Source organism: Etheostoma spectabile, chromosome 17, assembly GCF_008692095.1.
Source record: "Etheostoma spectabile isolate EspeVRDwgs_2016 chromosome 17, UIUC_Espe_1.0, whole genome shotgun sequence".
NCBI classification, from domain to species: domain Eukaryota; kingdom Metazoa; phylum Chordata; class Actinopteri; order Perciformes; family Percidae; genus Etheostoma; species Etheostoma spectabile.
The window spans coordinates 20,262,073-20,279,985 of NC_045749.1; the positions used below are offsets into that span (position 1 = coordinate 20,262,073).

General features: G+C 38.6%; 1 protein-coding gene across 3 annotated transcripts in view; it reads left to right on the plus strand.

Moving 5' to 3' along the window:
* LOC116705424 (cilia- and flagella-associated protein 46) overlaps nucleotides 1–17,913 on the plus strand; it is a 58,242-nt gene that overhangs the window by 27,434 nt on the left and 12,895 nt on the right. For 2 of the 3 annotated variants that reach the window (XM_032541600.1, XM_032541602.1), the window contains exons 31-44: nucleotides 36–142; nucleotides 2,297–2,479; nucleotides 3,045–3,183; nucleotides 4,806–5,003; nucleotides 6,645–6,833; nucleotides 8,028–8,150; nucleotides 11,253–11,438; nucleotides 11,794–11,967; nucleotides 14,170–14,267; nucleotides 14,628–14,701; nucleotides 15,310–15,488; nucleotides 15,688–15,794; nucleotides 16,024–16,094; nucleotides 16,972–17,145. In XM_032541600.1, the coding sequence (XP_032397491.1) occupies nucleotides 36–142; nucleotides 2,297–2,479; nucleotides 3,045–3,183; nucleotides 4,806–5,003; nucleotides 6,645–6,833; nucleotides 8,028–8,150; nucleotides 11,253–11,438; nucleotides 11,794–11,967; nucleotides 14,170–14,267; nucleotides 14,628–14,701; nucleotides 15,310–15,488; nucleotides 15,688–15,794; nucleotides 16,024–16,094; nucleotides 16,972–17,145 (2,002 nt within the window). The remainder of the gene's footprint in view (nucleotides 1–35; nucleotides 143–2,296; nucleotides 2,480–3,044; nucleotides 3,184–4,805; nucleotides 5,004–6,644; nucleotides 6,834–8,027; nucleotides 8,151–11,252; nucleotides 11,439–11,793; nucleotides 11,968–14,169; nucleotides 14,268–14,627; nucleotides 14,702–15,309; nucleotides 15,489–15,687; nucleotides 15,795–16,023; nucleotides 16,095–16,971; nucleotides 17,146–17,913) is intronic. The other variant, XM_032541601.1, reaches the window with a different exon arrangement.

Here is a 17,913-nt window from a genome sequence, read left to right on the forward strand (position 1 = left end):
CATACTTATCCCATCATGTCTTTTTTCTATCACAGGCTGATCAGATTATAAAACAAGGCTGTGGTGCTCTGAAGCTGGTCATGGAGCAGAGGGTAAACAGAGTCCCAGGAATCACATTCCTGATCACCTCATTAGAGATGAGGTAACCTCAAACTTCTGTGTTCAATCCTGCTGAATGTGTCATTTTTCCTGGTTAAAATGATCTTTTGGGATGTGTTATCTTTGATTACAATTCCTATCATTTTAAAGCTGCACTATCCATTTTTAAGCACATTAAGCATCAGCAAATGTTGGCTCTATATTCAAAGTTCACCCTGTAAACCTTTTAGACAAGGTGACTTAGAAAAGTAAACTCTATAATCTGTGTCTTGATTTTTTTCAAATGTCACATTGGTAGTCCAGTGCGACACACTTACCAAATAACTAGTCGGGCTTACCGTATCTACAATTTGTGTATAAAGCCTAACATCCCGATGTCAGGCATTCTCTTTCCCTTCCGCTGTCACTTTTATCTATTTTGCAAGGGCACCATCTCAGTATGTGGAGCTTAGCACTGCCCAGACGATTGGGATTAGTTTAAAGAAATAAAAACAACCCTGAGCCTTTTTTTCCCCCCCATACCAGAATGATAATTCATGCAGCCAGACCCACCTCCTCCTTTAATGTCTGGAAAAAGAAGGTGTAAAATCTGTGTCTTAATGTATCATGAATAAACTTAATATGGATATTTTACTCAAACAAAAGTAAACTTTACCTACTGAAACCTACTTTTAGTAACTGCATGCATTTAAACATCCATTCAACGTCCTATTATAAACAGGGTTCCCACGGTCATGGAAAACCTGGAAAAGTCATCGAATTACTTAAATCCTTGAAAGTTTTAAAAATGCCATGGGATTTGTCAAGTTTAATGAACGTAATTCTTACATCAATTTTCCGTTACCTTCCATGTAACTTAACATAAGCTGTTGATGTAATGTAGCTCTAACATGCTTCAAAACCTTTTGTTAACCATTACGTACGTTTCTTCATTTTCTCCCTTCATTTAATCTCTCCCTCCATATATGCTAGCTAGCTAGATGTTTCAATAGAGTTTAACTCTGATATGATTTTAAAAAATGCAGCAAAAGTGTACATTTTACATTTCATAGCTCTAAAAATACAATTTCACCTAAATAAATTGTCATTAAATTATCTGAAAATATATTGTCTACATATAGTTATGTTGTGGTTTCTAGACTTGCATCTAAAAATTAGTTTACAATCCTCCTCCCCCTCCCACTATCTCTAGCGCTGGCCTGGACGGTTGTGATTAGTTAAAAGTAGTGCTGTCAAACGATTCAAATATTTAATTGCGAATAATCGCATTAATTGGCATCAGCTGTGTGGGTGGCCATTAAGTGGTATTTCAGACTGGACGTGCTGTGATGATAGCTCAGTTCACAACGACACAACACACAGATCACTTTGTTCTTGTCAATGGCACATTTGGCAACTTTTAAGAAGTAAACTTTCCATTCAGAATCTTATTCGTGTCCATTTTGGCGTCTCACGCTCACCATCCACTCAAATGTAACGTTACTACTCTTTGGCCGGCTTGCAAGCCCTAATGGCGTGTGTGCGGCGTGCCTGTTGTTTTGTTTTCGGTCTGGCTAGATCCGGTGTGGTGTTGTAGTTTTTCTCACTGTTACTAAAAAAAACAAACAAAGTTTGCTAGGACAAAAAGAGCGTTAATAGCACGATAAAAAAATGTATGCCATTAAAATGAGTTTGCCTCAACGCCGTTAATAACGCGTTTAACTGACAGCAGTAGTTTAAAGAAATGAAGATGTGTCAGAGAGTTTATTTCTCCTATCCCTTAATAGATAAGCTGTGTAGCCAGGCCATAATCCAGTGCTGACACAGCACTGTGGAGAAAGGTCTGTCAATGCCAGACTAAGAATACACTTAAAGTACAATTGGTTCATTTCCTCTCCTCATATGTTTGAATGCCAGTGCCTGACTGATATAATTGCTTGTAAAATATAGAAAAGTGTATTGACTGTGCCTGTAGTTTGAAGTATTTGAAGTGAATTTGAATATAACCTGTTGGTTTCAGAAAAGGTTGGTGTTTATGTCCATACAATAATAACAGTTTGGAGTTAATGGTCATGTACATTTTATTATGTGTCCTTGAAAAGTCCTTAAATATTTTTAAAATGTCCCCGTTCAAATGTTTAGCCAGAAACTCAGACAAAGTTTTGACTTTAACGGGCAGTCATGTAAACCTGATTTGATGAGATGTGTTGTGTTCTAGAGGTGCCATCGAATGTATACGATCCGTTGCTGGTGGGGAACCTGGAGGGCCACTCAGCACCGAGGTTGTCGAGAGGATAATGGCTGCCTGTGATACACTCAGAGAGTGTGCCAGTGGTTTCACCAAACTCAGCTACAGAGAACATGCAGCCGAGGCACGTGTAGAGTTCGCACATGGTCTGAGGTTAGTGCATCTGCAAATGGAACAACAAATCAGATAAACAGATATGTTTAGCAGTGTCTGTAGTCATATTAGGGGACGTTCAACAATTACAAAACATTTATAATCAAGCTTTTGACAATGTGCAATCAGTAGTGTTGTACTTTGATACAAATGAAAAGTGAATGGTTTAACATGAAATTAGATATTTAAAAAAAAAATGCTTTCGGAAACAAAGCAGGTAAGGGCCTAATATGAGTGGGGGATGCTACACTGTCAATGCAACAGAGGATGCTACCTGCATGAACGCGTGGAGGCAGCTGTTGCAGTAGAATAATTGTATACAGATTAAGGCAATATTATTTCAGGTCCTATCACTTGTAAATTTCAAGATAAAATTCTAACTATGACAAAGTTTGTGAAAGCCACGTTCAAGTTCTAATAAATTACTCATACTTGCCACTTAAGAACTGTTTGTACGAGTGGTTCTTGTATTAGGCCCAATGTGATTTTACATAGTCTTTTTGACACTCACAAACTGATACTTTGTTTTCTCTGTCTTGTCACTCTTAACAATATCGTCTTACAGAATCCTAGCCAACCATACTACTTACACAGAAGACAAACAACGCTTCCTTCTTGATGGCCTTTCCCAAATGCAGCTAGGTGTTGCAGAGCAGGAACATGTGGCAATGAATGCTCAGAGACTGCTCACCTCACAGGAGGAGGTAAAGAAAGGGCATGCATGTTTCTTAAAAATCTGTCTTTCACTGTGCTAAACCATGGGGGGCATTTCATCTCTCACATGTTCTGGGAAGCACTGCATCGTTTATTACCTCCACTTTTAACCAGTCACAGCCAGTCTCAGGGGTGTAGCACAGTCCAACACCCCTGACTCTACTTAACTTTCCTTCGAGGACACTGATCAGCACAGAAGGTGGCTGAAAATGAACACCAGAAATTGAGAATCAAATTATTTTGTGGACAAGTGTGGAAGTGTATTTGCTCAGCTGTTACCCTCTAGCTCAGAAGCTGAGTTCTGGCTGAAGTTGCTGGCCCATTAAGGATGTGCAGATGGCAAAATGTTTGATCCTATTTAGAGAACTTGAATCTGAGCTCTTTTTTTTGTTTTGAGAAAGAAAAAAAAGGATTTTCAAGTGAAAAGCCCTTTTTATTGCTAAATGACAGAGAGAGAGGCCTTGTTTTTGCTTTCCGAATCTCATTTCTTAAAGAGTCTAATTGACCGGATCACAGTTAATCTGCTTGATGAGGTTAATAAGGCCCTGTTGTGCCACTGTCGTATTCTGGGCTTCTTGACTGTGTGATATCTTAGCTAAATAGTTGTGTGTATCTTAGAGATGTTTTGACACAGATAAAGCCTCCATTACTGTAACTTATCAACAGCAGATGGCTGTTAGAATCTTATTTTATCCAGACACTATGGAAGCTGTCATACAGATGAAGTTATCTTCAGTGTTAGAGATGGCCTGGCATTACACTGGCTGCAGCCTTGATTTACATGTTGATATAATCATGAAAGAAAGATTGATTGAACTCTCACACCTGCTGCTTGCTGTATTTAGTTTTTGATTAAATTGTCTGTGGATGTTTGACTCAGCCATTGGAGGCTGAATAGTAGCAGTGTGCTTTCAGCAGATGGTGCTGCTGCCCTGGTAAGTCTGCTCATTTCCAATCTGCTTTGGAAACGAGAGAAAAAGCTGAATTAAATCTTCATGACCTGGACCATATTCAGCTATATCTTTTAAATTAGTGTTTTTTTATTCAGACCATTGCCCAAATTTCTTGTTTGCCTTGTCTCACAATATGTGATCACACATCTTGTCTAAGATGGCTATTTGTCTGTGAACTCATCATCACAGCCTACTCCTGCACCCTAACCTGCCACTTGAGAAGTGTTTCAAATTAACATTTTCATTGCAGTTAGACTTTTTAATATTTATAAAGAAAAGGTGCTTCTGATTTCAAGCTGGCAGCCTATTGAAATAGGAAAGCAAATAGACTGCTGTGGTGTTTTATCATTTAAACTTGAGTTACTTTACTGCGTGTGTGCCTACAATTTTGAGTACATTTTCTCTTTTAAGAAAATATATACTTACTTTTGTCCCCAAAGGGAAATTTGTTTTGGACTCTGTTCTGCAGCTTTACAAAGACACAAAATACATAAAATAATAATAACAAACTCACATGCAACACAAACATGCTTTCATATACATTAGACAGGCACTTATATAGTAAACACAGTACCTTCTCCTTTCATTGGCATTTTTTAATTGAACAACCCTGTTGGCTGCATTTTTTGATTTTATGTTGGTGTTTTTATTCTTGCCAGAGTCATGGACTGTCACTGAAAGCCATGCGGAGGCTGCTGCGTCTGCGAGTGGCCCTGGCAGAATTTTGTTTGGCCGTGCTGGAGGAACATTGTGCTGAAGAGAAACGCCAAGCTCTGGCCCGCGAGAGGAAGACCTCTGCTGAGATAGCACTGGAGGAGTTTACACGCTGCACACCTGAGCCAAACTCTATAAAACAGGTTAGATATTACACAAATACCTCAAACATGGGTTAACTGTTAGATATAATCTATGACTGCTACATATAATCACCTGGCACGGTAATGATGTAGACTGTAGTCTTGCCCTATAACACCAACCAATGTAGCAAAGTAACAGATTATGCCAAAGCACTTTCACAATAACAACCTATTGCATTACCTTGACATCTTTTATTATTAGTGTGTAGCATCTTATGTCGAAGGATTATTAATTATTTTATCTTTTTATTATCAATGAATAAAAAGACCAATACCAACTATTTATTCTACTGAGAAATACAGCGTATACCTGTGTCCCTTAGAATCCTATTGTTGTCCAAAAACTAAAAAAGATTTTAAGGGCGTTGCTTTAGGGCAAATATTTCTTCATTGCAATATGCATGACTAGTTTAGGTTTATAGATGTTAAACTATATATATATATATATATATATATATATATATATATATATATATATATATATATATATATATATATATATATATATATATATATAAATTAAAAAAATACACAGAAAACACATACACAAATTAGGGCTTGAAACAATGAAACATTCCATCCTTTGTAACTCAGATTTGCCCTGTCTAAATTATTTCAAGTTTCAAGTATTGAGGAATAAATGTCCTTAGGGCACAGGAAGTGACAAATTTACAATTTAAAGAATACAAAATATTACTCTAAACACCAACAAGATAAACATCCATGGTGATAAATTCTGGCTCACTATGTCGGTCAGAAGGTTGGTTGCTTATGATTGCCGTTTGGGGACACTAACAGCCAACATAAGCATGGTTAGCCTATTGCATTACAAAAAAAAAACTAAAACTAATTTCATATTACCTGATGCAGTGCTCATTAAAAACGTGCCTGATTTCTTGAAAACTGCTCATACAAACAACTTTACTACTTTACTAATCACACTGAACACTGTGCTTCCATGTGTCCTGAGCAATACACCTGCCATTTGCCTCATACTCAAGTACACTCTGGCTCACAGGAATAAAAACTCCAAGAGCAGACTTTACCACTAGGCAAGGAGGCAACTGTCTGGGGGCCTGGGGTTAAGAGCCCCTAGCAGCTATAGATTTATTTGGATGTTAACGCAAAAAAAAAAATACATTATTACAAAATATTGTATGTGTTACTATTCTAACTCATTGTAATACCTGAAATAACTTACAAAAGGCACTTAAGAAATGCCTCAAGGGATTTCACCCCGAGCAGTTTGGGGTAACTTACAGGGGTAACAATTTGACACCCGGTCCGAGCTGGACTGTCAACTCTTTGGTTTCCATGCCAAGTCCTAATGGACTGAGCTACTGTAATGAACTTAAAAATAGACTACTTACATGTTTTCTCCACAGACACCAAGCCTATTTCCACTCTTCCAGGCTTTCTGAACAGCTTTTGTCACATCTTTTCCTGATGAAAAAAGGGAAAAGTAAATATGTCTAAACATGTTACGATTTGCTTCCAAAATGAGCTTTTGTTTAGCCAAGTACTGAACTTCACTTCCAGTCAAATTGAGAATTTGTTTGTCAGAGGATATTGCAAGTAAATGCTTTGCTTTTCCTCCATCCATCTACTCATATGACCTAAACTTTCTTGTGTCTTGTCCAGGAATGGGTGAGTGTTGTCAGTACCTTGGGGCAGGTGGCTCTGGGCCAGCTGGCTACAGTCAGCTCTCACTCCCTGGACAACATGGAGACCAAAGCATGCTGCCTGAGTCTGATGGGAAAGTACTTAAGACTGCTGGCTGTGCAAGAGGACCCCATTTATCTGTGTGCTCTCTGGGACAGACACAAACAGGTAGCCAACACAAATGTTCATACATTTACACACAATGCCCATGTATACATATGTCTGATACACAATGTGGATAGGATTTGGTTTATAGGGAAAATCAAATCTGGAGAATCCAATCATTTATATATTGATATAGTTTAGAATAGATTAGAGTGTATATATTTGCCAGATTCACATGTGGCATGTGGCAAAAATAGACCAGAAAACAGATTGCGAGCTTACCGCGAACTCCACGTTGCTGTCTAAATAGCCCAATTGGTTACCATCATATTTACATGCTTTGTGGTTCTAATCTTTTAATTCAAGAAGTATCAAGAGCTTTATGGTATGGAATGAAGTCCTTGAAAAACATTAAATAAAAAAAAAAGATCATGACAAAATTGTCTTGAAGGGACCAATTGTATAATGTCTTATGTAGCTCTGGGAGGAATTTTATGAGGCTAATGAAATATGCTATTCAGTTGTTTTTTTGGAAATGTAGGATGTATTGTTTTTGTAGATTTTGTAGACCCATACTAGGAAATACAATTCAGGATAGCTTAGTCTCTGCTGCTTACTTTCAACCATTAAAATGCAATACAACATTTTTAAGTTCCCAGATATAACCCTTCCATAGTAGTCTAAAGCTTGTAAGGCACTGAATTTGTTTAATTGGAGCATTGAGTGTTGATATTTGTTGATGTTTAATTTAAGCAGTGTAGGCATGTGACATCATCAGCCTAATTGGAGCAAGCAGTACTACGAGTAATACCTGTCCTGTGTTTTAAAGTAAAATCTTGAAACTGCAACTCTGCATCTGTTCTTTTTTTAAGTAACTCTACTCCAGACTGTCCATGCCTTCAGAAATGTTGTGACCACAAAAACAACAAACCAGAAAGAAATAACTTTTCTGTCAAGTTTTCAACACAATACTGCTTAAGTGTTGGAAGTCATTTCAACCTTGGTAGCTTTAACTTGCAGGCCTTTTTGGCAATCCTGATGCAGATGTGTGTGCACACATATACACCCACCCACCAATGGACAAATAACCTGGAAAAAGTTACTACACAAGGTGAAAAGCTTATAGTGATTAGAGAGATGGATGTCCGCTCACATAATTTAAGACAGAAAAGCTCAGGTCTTCATGGTTTGTGATCATGAGGGGATTTTATGTTAATCATGATTATTGTTCTGTGATCTTGAACTAATTTTCTGCAGAAGGAGGCCTGGGCTTACCCTAAAGCTATTTACATGGAAGAGGAAAAATCAGAGAAAGAGAAAAACAGAGAATCAAGCAAAAGAGAGCCAAGGGTGACCTCTGCCAAAAGTGCTGAGCTGCAGGTACATACCTCCTGACAAGTGATCCCATCTTTTCTGACTCATCTCTAGTCTAAGGCCTTTAAACTGAAGATCACCTCACATGTTAAATCCCCCAGAGGTAAATCTCTGGGCGCTCTGCAGAGCTCTCATATTGAAAGTCAGCACAGAGAGATCTATTGTCCACATCAAACTTGTGCAGAATAAAATGGGACCAATGTATTATTTATGTGGCAACATTTTGGAATATTAAGTAAAATTCAATTGGTAATGTTGAATGGCTCAGTTTTGACAGACAGACAGCTTTGTTCAATTCATTAGTTGTCATTGTGGGACTTACAATTATTGTTGCCAGTCAAAATGACCTCCTTTGAAGTAGTGTATGACTTGTTATGTAGAAACATAAATGTGATTACCTACAAATATAAGAATATAAGATACAATGAATCTCTGGCTAAACTGCACATTGATGCAGATGAAGAGAGGTGTGGGTAGCAGACCCCTGTTTGGACTTAATTAACATACAAATACAAGATTTAATTTTCCTTGTAGTTTCATTGAAAGAAATTAAAGAATGAAAATATGTTAAAAATGTGGCTTTCACTTTCATTGTATGCTTAGAAAGTTAGGTTATGGTGTGGATAGCACTGTAAGCATGATAGTGAGGTCAGATGAAATTACTGAAGCTATAGGCAAGCTGTAATTATTTAATGCACTCCCAATTAGGGATGTAATGGTATGAAAATGTAACCTTTTAGTGACAAAAAGTATCACGTTTTTGGTATTATCGCAGTATTAGTGTTCAATATGTTCAGAAAGCACTGATAGGCCTACACAAGCTGAAATAGTTGCAATAAGTTTAACAGTCTTTTTTATATTACAAAAAAAGAAGCAATAGGCTTGTAAAACAATTGAAAACTGGCTACTGAAACACTGGCCTGCTGTAGGGGGTCCGGTAAAAACTTGAACCAGAGATGTCTAACTTTGAGATCCAGAAAGATTTATGATCTATCTATAAAGTTGTATTGGACGTTACATGCAAAGTTGTATGTGGTTCTGAAATATAAGCAAATAATAATTTGACTTACTATGAACATTATTTACCAAAACTAAATGTTATAGCCACCAGCATATAACAAGAAAAAATACTAAGAATTACATTAATTTCTCTGTAAAGATTAACAAAAATGTAACATATTACTCAGAAACACAAACAGAATAAGCAACATCTATTACAGCACACGTAATCCTAACTGAGCAAACAGTGTAATACATCGTTAATAGCTAAGCGCTGTTTACTGGCGATTGCACGTTGCTAGCAAATAGCCCTTACACAACCTGAATATCAATACGTGGCTGCACAAGTAATATTAAACAATTTCCACATCTATCAGCTATGGAATAAGAAACACAGCAACGGCAATATTATCAAGGCGATAATATCTTTCTCCAAATAAATGTCACGTCGTAACATGGGCTAAACTTCCACATTGCAGCAATTAAATCTTATTTATAGTATCAATTTATAACAAGCGTTATCCCCAGACACTTTACAGATAGAGTAGGTCTAGACCACACTTTATAATTTACAGACCAAACAATTCCAGTAATTCCCCCAAGAGCAAGCATTTAGTGCAACAGTGGCAAGGAAAAACTTCCTTTTAGGGAGAAACCTTAGACAGACCCAGGCTCTTGGTAGGCGATTTCTGACGGTGCCGGTCGGGGTATTTATAGTCACAAAGAAAAATTATGGAACTATGACTAGAAATTGTGGTTGTAGACTAGTTGTAGTGGTTCATGGCATAGCAGGTCACTGCAGGGCGTTACAGGGTGTAGCAGGGTATAGCAGGGCACTACAGGGCATAGCAGTGCGTGGCAGGACGTAGCAGGACGTAGCAGGGCACTGTAGAGCGTAGCAGGGTGTAGCGGGGTGCTGACCAAGGTCACAGCAACGGCTACAACCATGATTTAGGTGCCACCCTAATCCAAGGAAAACTTCTGGGTGAAAAAAAATACATATGGACTCCGGGGAATAAGCTCCCCAGAGCTAAGTTAGTAACAAGCATTTCTGAGACATGGATGCACACAGATGGAAAGAAAGAGGAGAGAGGTGGCTCAGTGTGTCTGAGCAAGTCCCCCGGCAGTCTAAAACTATAACAGCATAATTAAGAGCTGGTGCAGGGCAGACCTGAGCCAGTTCTATAAGGGTAACAGAACATAATATGAATAAACGTAGCTTTGACATTTACAAAAATTACGTCACTTCAACAAGTCCAAAAACGGGAAAGGAATGATAACAAAAAAAGTCTGTTTACAACTGCTCTTCTCCTGTCTGAGCGCAGTGCGCCTGCACGGCAACTTCAGGAGACTTTGATGAAGCTGGGAAGGATTAAACACAGGGTTTCCACACTGTATAAATCCACCGTAATAGTAATGATATTTTAAATGAAAACAGTAATTGTTATTGTCAACATTTTTACCGTGGTTTACCGTTACACTGGTAATCAATACATCCCTACTCCCAATGTGGTGCTGACATTGATATAAAATGTAATGCAAAGAACAGAAATGTACAGATAGCTACATTTACAAAGCTACTTAGATAGCTACAAGATTACAGAGTATTGCTGGAGTTGGATATAAAGTATAGGCTCACATATTTAAGTCAGTCTTAAAACAATACTTGCATGTCAGTATGTACATTTTGAGGGTAATTGGTTGCTGTAATTATTCCTCGCCTGTACTATACTGGATGTGGAGAGATCACGTCCTAATTCCATTGCTAGAGTACTGGAAACAAAAACCACATTCCTAAAAATGCATTCTCAAATTCAATGGGAGCTGAAATGAGGCTTCAGCAGTTTAGGTAAGACAAATTAGTATACAGTCTTTTTAATCCAAGATTCCCTCTTTGTGTTAATATCCTTTGCCCTCAGCTCACCAAAGAAACACTGCCCGGGAAATAAAAAAGAACTACAAAGCCAATAGTAAGCCTCATATCAGCTTAAGCTAAATGTTGGAATGGATTTTTGCCAGAAAAGAGGACTGTGGACTTACTTGTATTGATGTATCGTGCACAGGGATTTAAATCTGCCTGTATTTTCTATGTGTTTGTGATGTCTGTACCAGGGGAGGAGGCATAGAGCCCAGCAGCTGTTGGCAAGGGCCAGTAAGGCTCTGGCTGAGGCCATCAACCTGTGTCTCCAACACAAGCTGCCTTCCTCAATCCTGGCTGATGCCTCTCTCAACATGTTGGAGTGTCATGGCCAGTCTGACCCTGCAGTGGCAGGTCAATATATTGCCCTGTTTCAGGTATTGTGCATCCGAAAATATGGGCATCTGAGTGTGCAGACATTGTCTTAAGAGTCCAGTGCTTGCTTAATGTGTAAAAACTTCTTGCTAATCATCAGGTTTCACTGTCATTTTCATCACTGTTATGCCCACGCACACTGTTGAAAGGTCCAAATCGAGTACATTGTTTAAAACAGGGTTCCATATGCTGCCACTGTCCGACTGCAGGCAGGTGGCTCTATTCCCAATACAGTCGCTTGCATCTTTACCCACACATTATCTTCGCTTACTTAGTAATAATTTTTAGGATATCGTTGCCCACTATAATTTGTGCTATCACCAACAACTCTTTCATCCATCTTCTGTTTTTTCCCAGAGCTGCTGCACTGCCGCTATGATGGCCGAGGTCCTACGTTCTGCTTGTGCTGGCACTAGAGTGTCCCAGCTCTCCGCTCTGCTCTGCCTTCACAGGAAGCTGCTCCTCTCTCAGGAGGAGAGGCCCAGCAGCATGCTTAAGGGAGTGGAAGACTCCCTCAACAGCCTCTCCAAGGTACCGGTCACCAACTCTCCCATTCCCTCCGCACTCATGATTTATGGATGCTGTCATACTCAGCCCGGAAAATTCCCTTGATGGGCGACACTATCGGTACTGTTATGGCCTCTGCTCTAAATGCACTTCCAAAACCACACAGAGTAGTGGAGCTTCAAACACACTTCTTTTTAGTTACACCAACATGTGCAGTAGCTGGTACTGTATGTGGAACAACTTTGTGGCATCTGCAGCTTAATAAACATAATACAGCAAGACGTTTCCGCATGTAAGGCAGATAAATCCTTTGGAATCTTACTACAGAAATATGTTAATGTATTAACATTACCATTACATTATTACAAATTAATAGTTGCCCAATAATTGCAACGTTATATTTTATAATTGGGAAATCATGTTCTATACAAACAGTATGTCTTCAGAAGCAATTTAAAATTGACAAAATGCTCTTTATTTTTGACATGACAAATTAAAAACTGACTTTTATCTGACAACCTTTTTTTTTTATCATTTTATCTGTGATGTTTTTAGAAAAAATTACACCTGGTAGTTTTAAACTTCTCATAATCAGTTTTGGCTAACTAAGGTAATAAATAAATCCTCCACTATTGTTGTTGTTTTTATGCATGGTAATTGCAAAGCCTTTTTCAAAATAAAGGGCGTAAGTTGGCTTTAATTTTGGAAGGAAGATTTCGGTGGATGGCCAATATGCACAGCTGCGTATATCTTTCTCTTTCATATGTCTACATGTGTACCCACTTATACACACACACACAGATAGCTTCTCTCTGCAAAATGTTTACTTCATTCAATATATATTATTGTATTTATTCAGTTCTTTGATTTTAAACACATATTTTTCATTTTATTGTATTAATATACTGTAAATCTGAGACTCAAATCAATAAATAATAACAAAATTATGTGATAGTTTTGTTTTACAATAAACAATAATAATAATTTTAAATAATTGGTTACTCTGTTTGGACCAATTGCTGCTGTAAACCATATAAAACCTGACTCTCTGAAACTCAACAAAAAATGACCTGATACCTTACCTTATTCTTCTGACGTTAGTGCTACTGTCAGTTTAAATGACAAGATCTTTTGAAATATGTAAAAAATATTGATAGAGACATTTTAGTAGCACCTCAACATTGATAGAGACATATCCCTATTGCCATTACCTTAAGACATATGAATATTTCTCTGTTCCTCTTCATATTCAGTATCTCTGGTGTAACTATTGGTTTTAAAAGGTGTAATTACAAAAGTTGTCCAAAAACCAGAATAGTCTTTAGGCATCTTTTTCTTCAGTAGTGTTCACTGTGTGGTAAGCGTGTGGTTTTGCAGACGTCAGCGTGCCTTTTCTGTGACTGTCTCCCGCCGGAGACAATCTCCTGAATGAATCTCATCCCATACAGCTTCAATAGACTATAGAGTTATCATCGTCACACAAACACACCCCCTCATGTCACATGTCAGCACTTGGCCTATCAGCTAACTACTAACTACTGAAAAACACTAAACTAATATCATAACACTACCTTTTATTCTTTAAAAACTCCTTTATTCACATAAGGAAGAAAAAAATTAAAGGCACTTTAAAGGTTCCATGACATTGTGCTTTTTGGATGATTTTATATAGACCTCAGTGGTCCCCTAATACTGTATCTGAAGTCTATTTTATATAGACCTCAGTTGGCCCCTAATACAGTATCTGAAGTCTCTTTCCCAAAATTCAGCCTTGGTGCAGAATTTACAGCCACTAGAGCCAGTCCCACAATGATCTTTCCTTAAGACATGCCATTTCTGTGTGTGTAGCTATTGCAGAGGAGAGGGGGTGGGGGAGGGGTTGTTTGAAACCCATGATGTCTTGCTCTCTCAAGGATGGGCCAAATTCTCTGGGTGAGCAAAGCAGAGAAAGGGTAAGTAACCTTTCCCCATATGACCTCATAATGGGGAAGATTCCAGATCGGCCTATCTGAGCTTTCATTTTCTCAAAAGCAGAGCAGGATACCCAGGGCTCGGTGTAAACCTATCGCCATTTCTAGCCCCTGGGGGACCATAGGCAGACTAAGGGAACACATATTATAATTTTAAAAAAAAACTCATAAAGTGAAATTGTCATGCCATGGGACCTTTTAGTTTGTATAATATTCGGTTAAATTTGTGTTCTTGAAATTACTTTCTGGTTTGCAGGCCTTTAGCCACCTGACCATCTGTCCCAGCCACCTAAATATCCTTGCAGAGCTCCCGCCTAACCTGAAAATCCTGCTGCTTCAGCACTCTGAAGATGGGTAATTTCTATTTGTTGTCCTCTGTTTACTTTCTATTCCCTTTTCTTTGCCATGCTGTAAATGCTGTCCTTATCTGTCCCTGCTAGTTTAATTGTACATGAATACATGATTTAAAAAAGGTCATGCAAGTCACAATAGATATAGGCTAAAGTAATACTGTACATGTAGAAGAGGGGCCCTGTTGTGTGTTATCATCTCCCATTACAGAACTAATGTAGTGTATTTGTATTTGTGGATAGATATGGAATTTCTTACTTTAATTTTATTAAATTTAAGGTATTTTAAATACACATGAACCATTGCGTACAGTCTACAGGTAAGATGTAAAAAGTGTTTTTTGAGTGTTTGTTTTGTTTTTAGGTCAGAACTTTATGGAGCTTTCTATGAGATGACCAAAGTTCCAAATCAAAAGGGAAAGACTACACAAGTTACAGGTTAGGATTTGGCATTTCTTTCAACCAATGTTCATAATACAAAGAGCTGCCAGGCTTTCTACTTGTATGAGAGATGTGTCTCATTTCAAAAAAGATTTACGGCATTTATGTGTTTTTGTACTGTATCTAATTTGTTCCATAGCCCCGGGGAAATACGGTCTTTACACACACACATATACGTTGCTGTTCACAAATGGAACCAAATGAGGTCATGAAGTTCAGATTTAATGAAGATAAGACGTATAATAAGCCAGCTGAACTTCCCTTTCACCTTTTGCTGCTGGTCTGGCATGGCACACCAGCTTGCATTAGTCATCTCAGTTTATTAGCATGCTATATTACATGCTTGCATGACCTTTCCTACAGCTAGTCTGACATAAGCAGTTGCAGGAATTGGAGGAAAAAGGATTAGGCTGGCATCTCGACTCATTGTCTGAGAATGAGGACAAGAAACAGAAAAAAAATAAGATGAGACAGAAGAAGAGAGCCGGGGATCTTACAAAAGGTCCAGGAGAAGGAGGGGTTGGAGGTACTCATGGGGACCAATTACAAGGCCTGTATGCGTCTGTCTATGCGCATTTGATTGATTGTCAATCTTGTTGTTGCAGGTACCCTGACGTGTTCTAGGGTGGCCAAGGTTTCAGTCTACCCACAGGCTCTGCTGGCACTGAGGGAGCAAACCCGGACCTTTGGCCAGGAGACAAGACATGCTCTCCTCAAGCAAGCCTGTTGGCACAGTGCTGAGGGCAGGCTGGAGGCCTCAGAGGAGCATCATGTTTTTCCCCGTGTATGTCTTGTTGAGACCTCTGCTCTTATTTCACTCATAAACAATATCCACTGCAAGCCTTAGAAAAAGGCTCACTCAACTTCAATTATTATTATTGCATGCCACTTCTATCTTGATTGCTGGGGATACATGAAAGTAGTCAGTGACCTGAAACAATAAAAACAATGTATTTTCTTTTTTTTCCTGTTTTCCTATACAGAATACTGCTGCAGAAAAAATGTTAGGACCCCACTTCAGAGAAATTGTACAAGATATGGAAGACTATTTGAATCCACTTCTCACACAGTTTGACTTCTCATGCTTAAGGTGAAGTGCTTTATATGTCATCAGCTGACAGTACAACTGTGGGAAGAGTCTTTTCATGTGTGTTGTTAAAATAAAGTTTGTACCTGTTGCGTTCACAAATGCATGCAGCAAGCTTACACAAAGCGAGTATTGCATTTCTCTATTTCTACTTCTGGTTCTATACTATGTCCTTTTCAGACAGAAGGCAGTGTCGCCTTATTGATCCTTAGATTCTCCTTACTTCCCTCAGGCCCCAGGCGGCATCACTACCAGTCCCTGAGATGACCAAAGCCAAAGATAAAGAAGAGAAAGGGAGTTCAGGTAAAGAAAGACTATGTTGGGAGTGAGCTTGATTTCTTATTTTGCTGTGTTTGGTACATTTTATAGGTGTCAGCAAAGAGTCTTTGAGCCCTAGATGGGTTTGTAAACCCCAGCCAATAACAGCACATTCTCATTCCCGTGTTGTTGAATACCACTGCTTTATTAATCCCCTCAGCGACTGATACTGAGGCACAAAGCACCCTTTAGCATCTGCATGATACAAAGCGGCTTATTTGACGACCTGGGATGAGACTAGGTTGTTATATTGCTGTGTACTTTAGTGTTTCCCCTGCTCTCTGTGTAACGTTATCGGTGTCAGTTTGGTCGAGGGCGGTTGTGAGCCATACACAGAGTCGAGAGGCACAGCAGACAGGATAAGCTACAGTACATTTACACTCAATCACTCCTGTGTTTATTTGTGCTGTAGAACGTAACTGTTATTCACTGCTAATGATGCTCCATCTCTTTCCTCACTGTCTAGCTTCCTCAACCACCACTGCTCTCTCACCCTTTCTCTCTCCCTCTTGCTCGTTGCACTAGGGAGGAGGGGACAACTTGCTGTGTGTCAAATGCCAACCAACAAAAATAACACATTATAGCGTGAATGTCATAGACGTTGATTTTCAAAACACTACTTGATGACTCAGTTCTTTTACAAAGCACTGTGGGAATTGTAATGCCACTAAACTGTTTTATAATAGTTACTGACCAAATTGTTGGAACAACCACTACCAGTTAGAAATAATGGACTTCAGAAATGGAGCAATAGTTCCTTAAAGGTTGCTGTTCAGCAACATCTAATTTTTTAAACGGTTCTACTGTCAGAAAGCATACAATATGTGCAAAAATGGTTGTACTTGTGTGTGTATGTATACAGGTAAATTACCAGAAGAACCAGGGGAGTATGTAATTTTGCTGGCAGACAAGAAGTTACTTGAGTTGCCACTGGAAGCCTTGTCCATTCTGCAGGACGAAAGCCTGAGTTCTGTGTCACGAGACTTCTCCCTCCAGCTTCTCCACAGTCGCCTGAACAGATTAGAACCAGACAAAGGTACCAGAGACATTTAAGAAATGTTTGCAAGCACCGCCTATGGATTATTATTAGGGGTGTGAATCTACACTGGTTTCACGATTCAATTCAATTACAATTTTCCCTGTCAACAATTCAAATCCAGTAGATATCACGATGCGTCACCTCCTAAAGGTTATATATCGCTTCGTATGGTTTTCCATTGACAAAGCAGTCAGATGTATGTATGAACTCCCCTTTTTATTCTGTCTGCCCTTAAAAAGATCCTTCCTGAATGTAGCAAAGTCTACACAAAAGGCAAAATTTAAAAAAAGCAGCAACAGGAAAATCAACAAGTAACATCAGTAGGCAATGATTAATTATGGTCTGTCACGGCATTGATGCAGAATTGTCTAGGTCTGCAACGCCATGATTAATTTCAACGCCAAGTTTACGCCCGTGGCCCAATTCGTCACCACAGTTGGTTTGATCCCTTCACAAGATAGTCTCTGGTTGATCACTGTGAACTATGGTGAACAGTTTTTTCTTGGAGCATGAAACAAACAACAAAAAAACATTTGGATGTGTGAGGACAGAATCTAATTTAAAAAGTCAGTTTAAATCAAGTTTAAAACGTTTTTTTTCAAGTGAAAATAAACAATAACAACCAAAAAGTATTAACTTCATCACTTTAATTAATATTATCCACCACATTGTGTCCTTCTCCAGTCTCTTAAGGTGTTATTTTGTAGGTCTCCTATGAGTGTAAAATCCAGTTGTTTTTTTGGCAGTGATGCTTTAGTTCTCTGG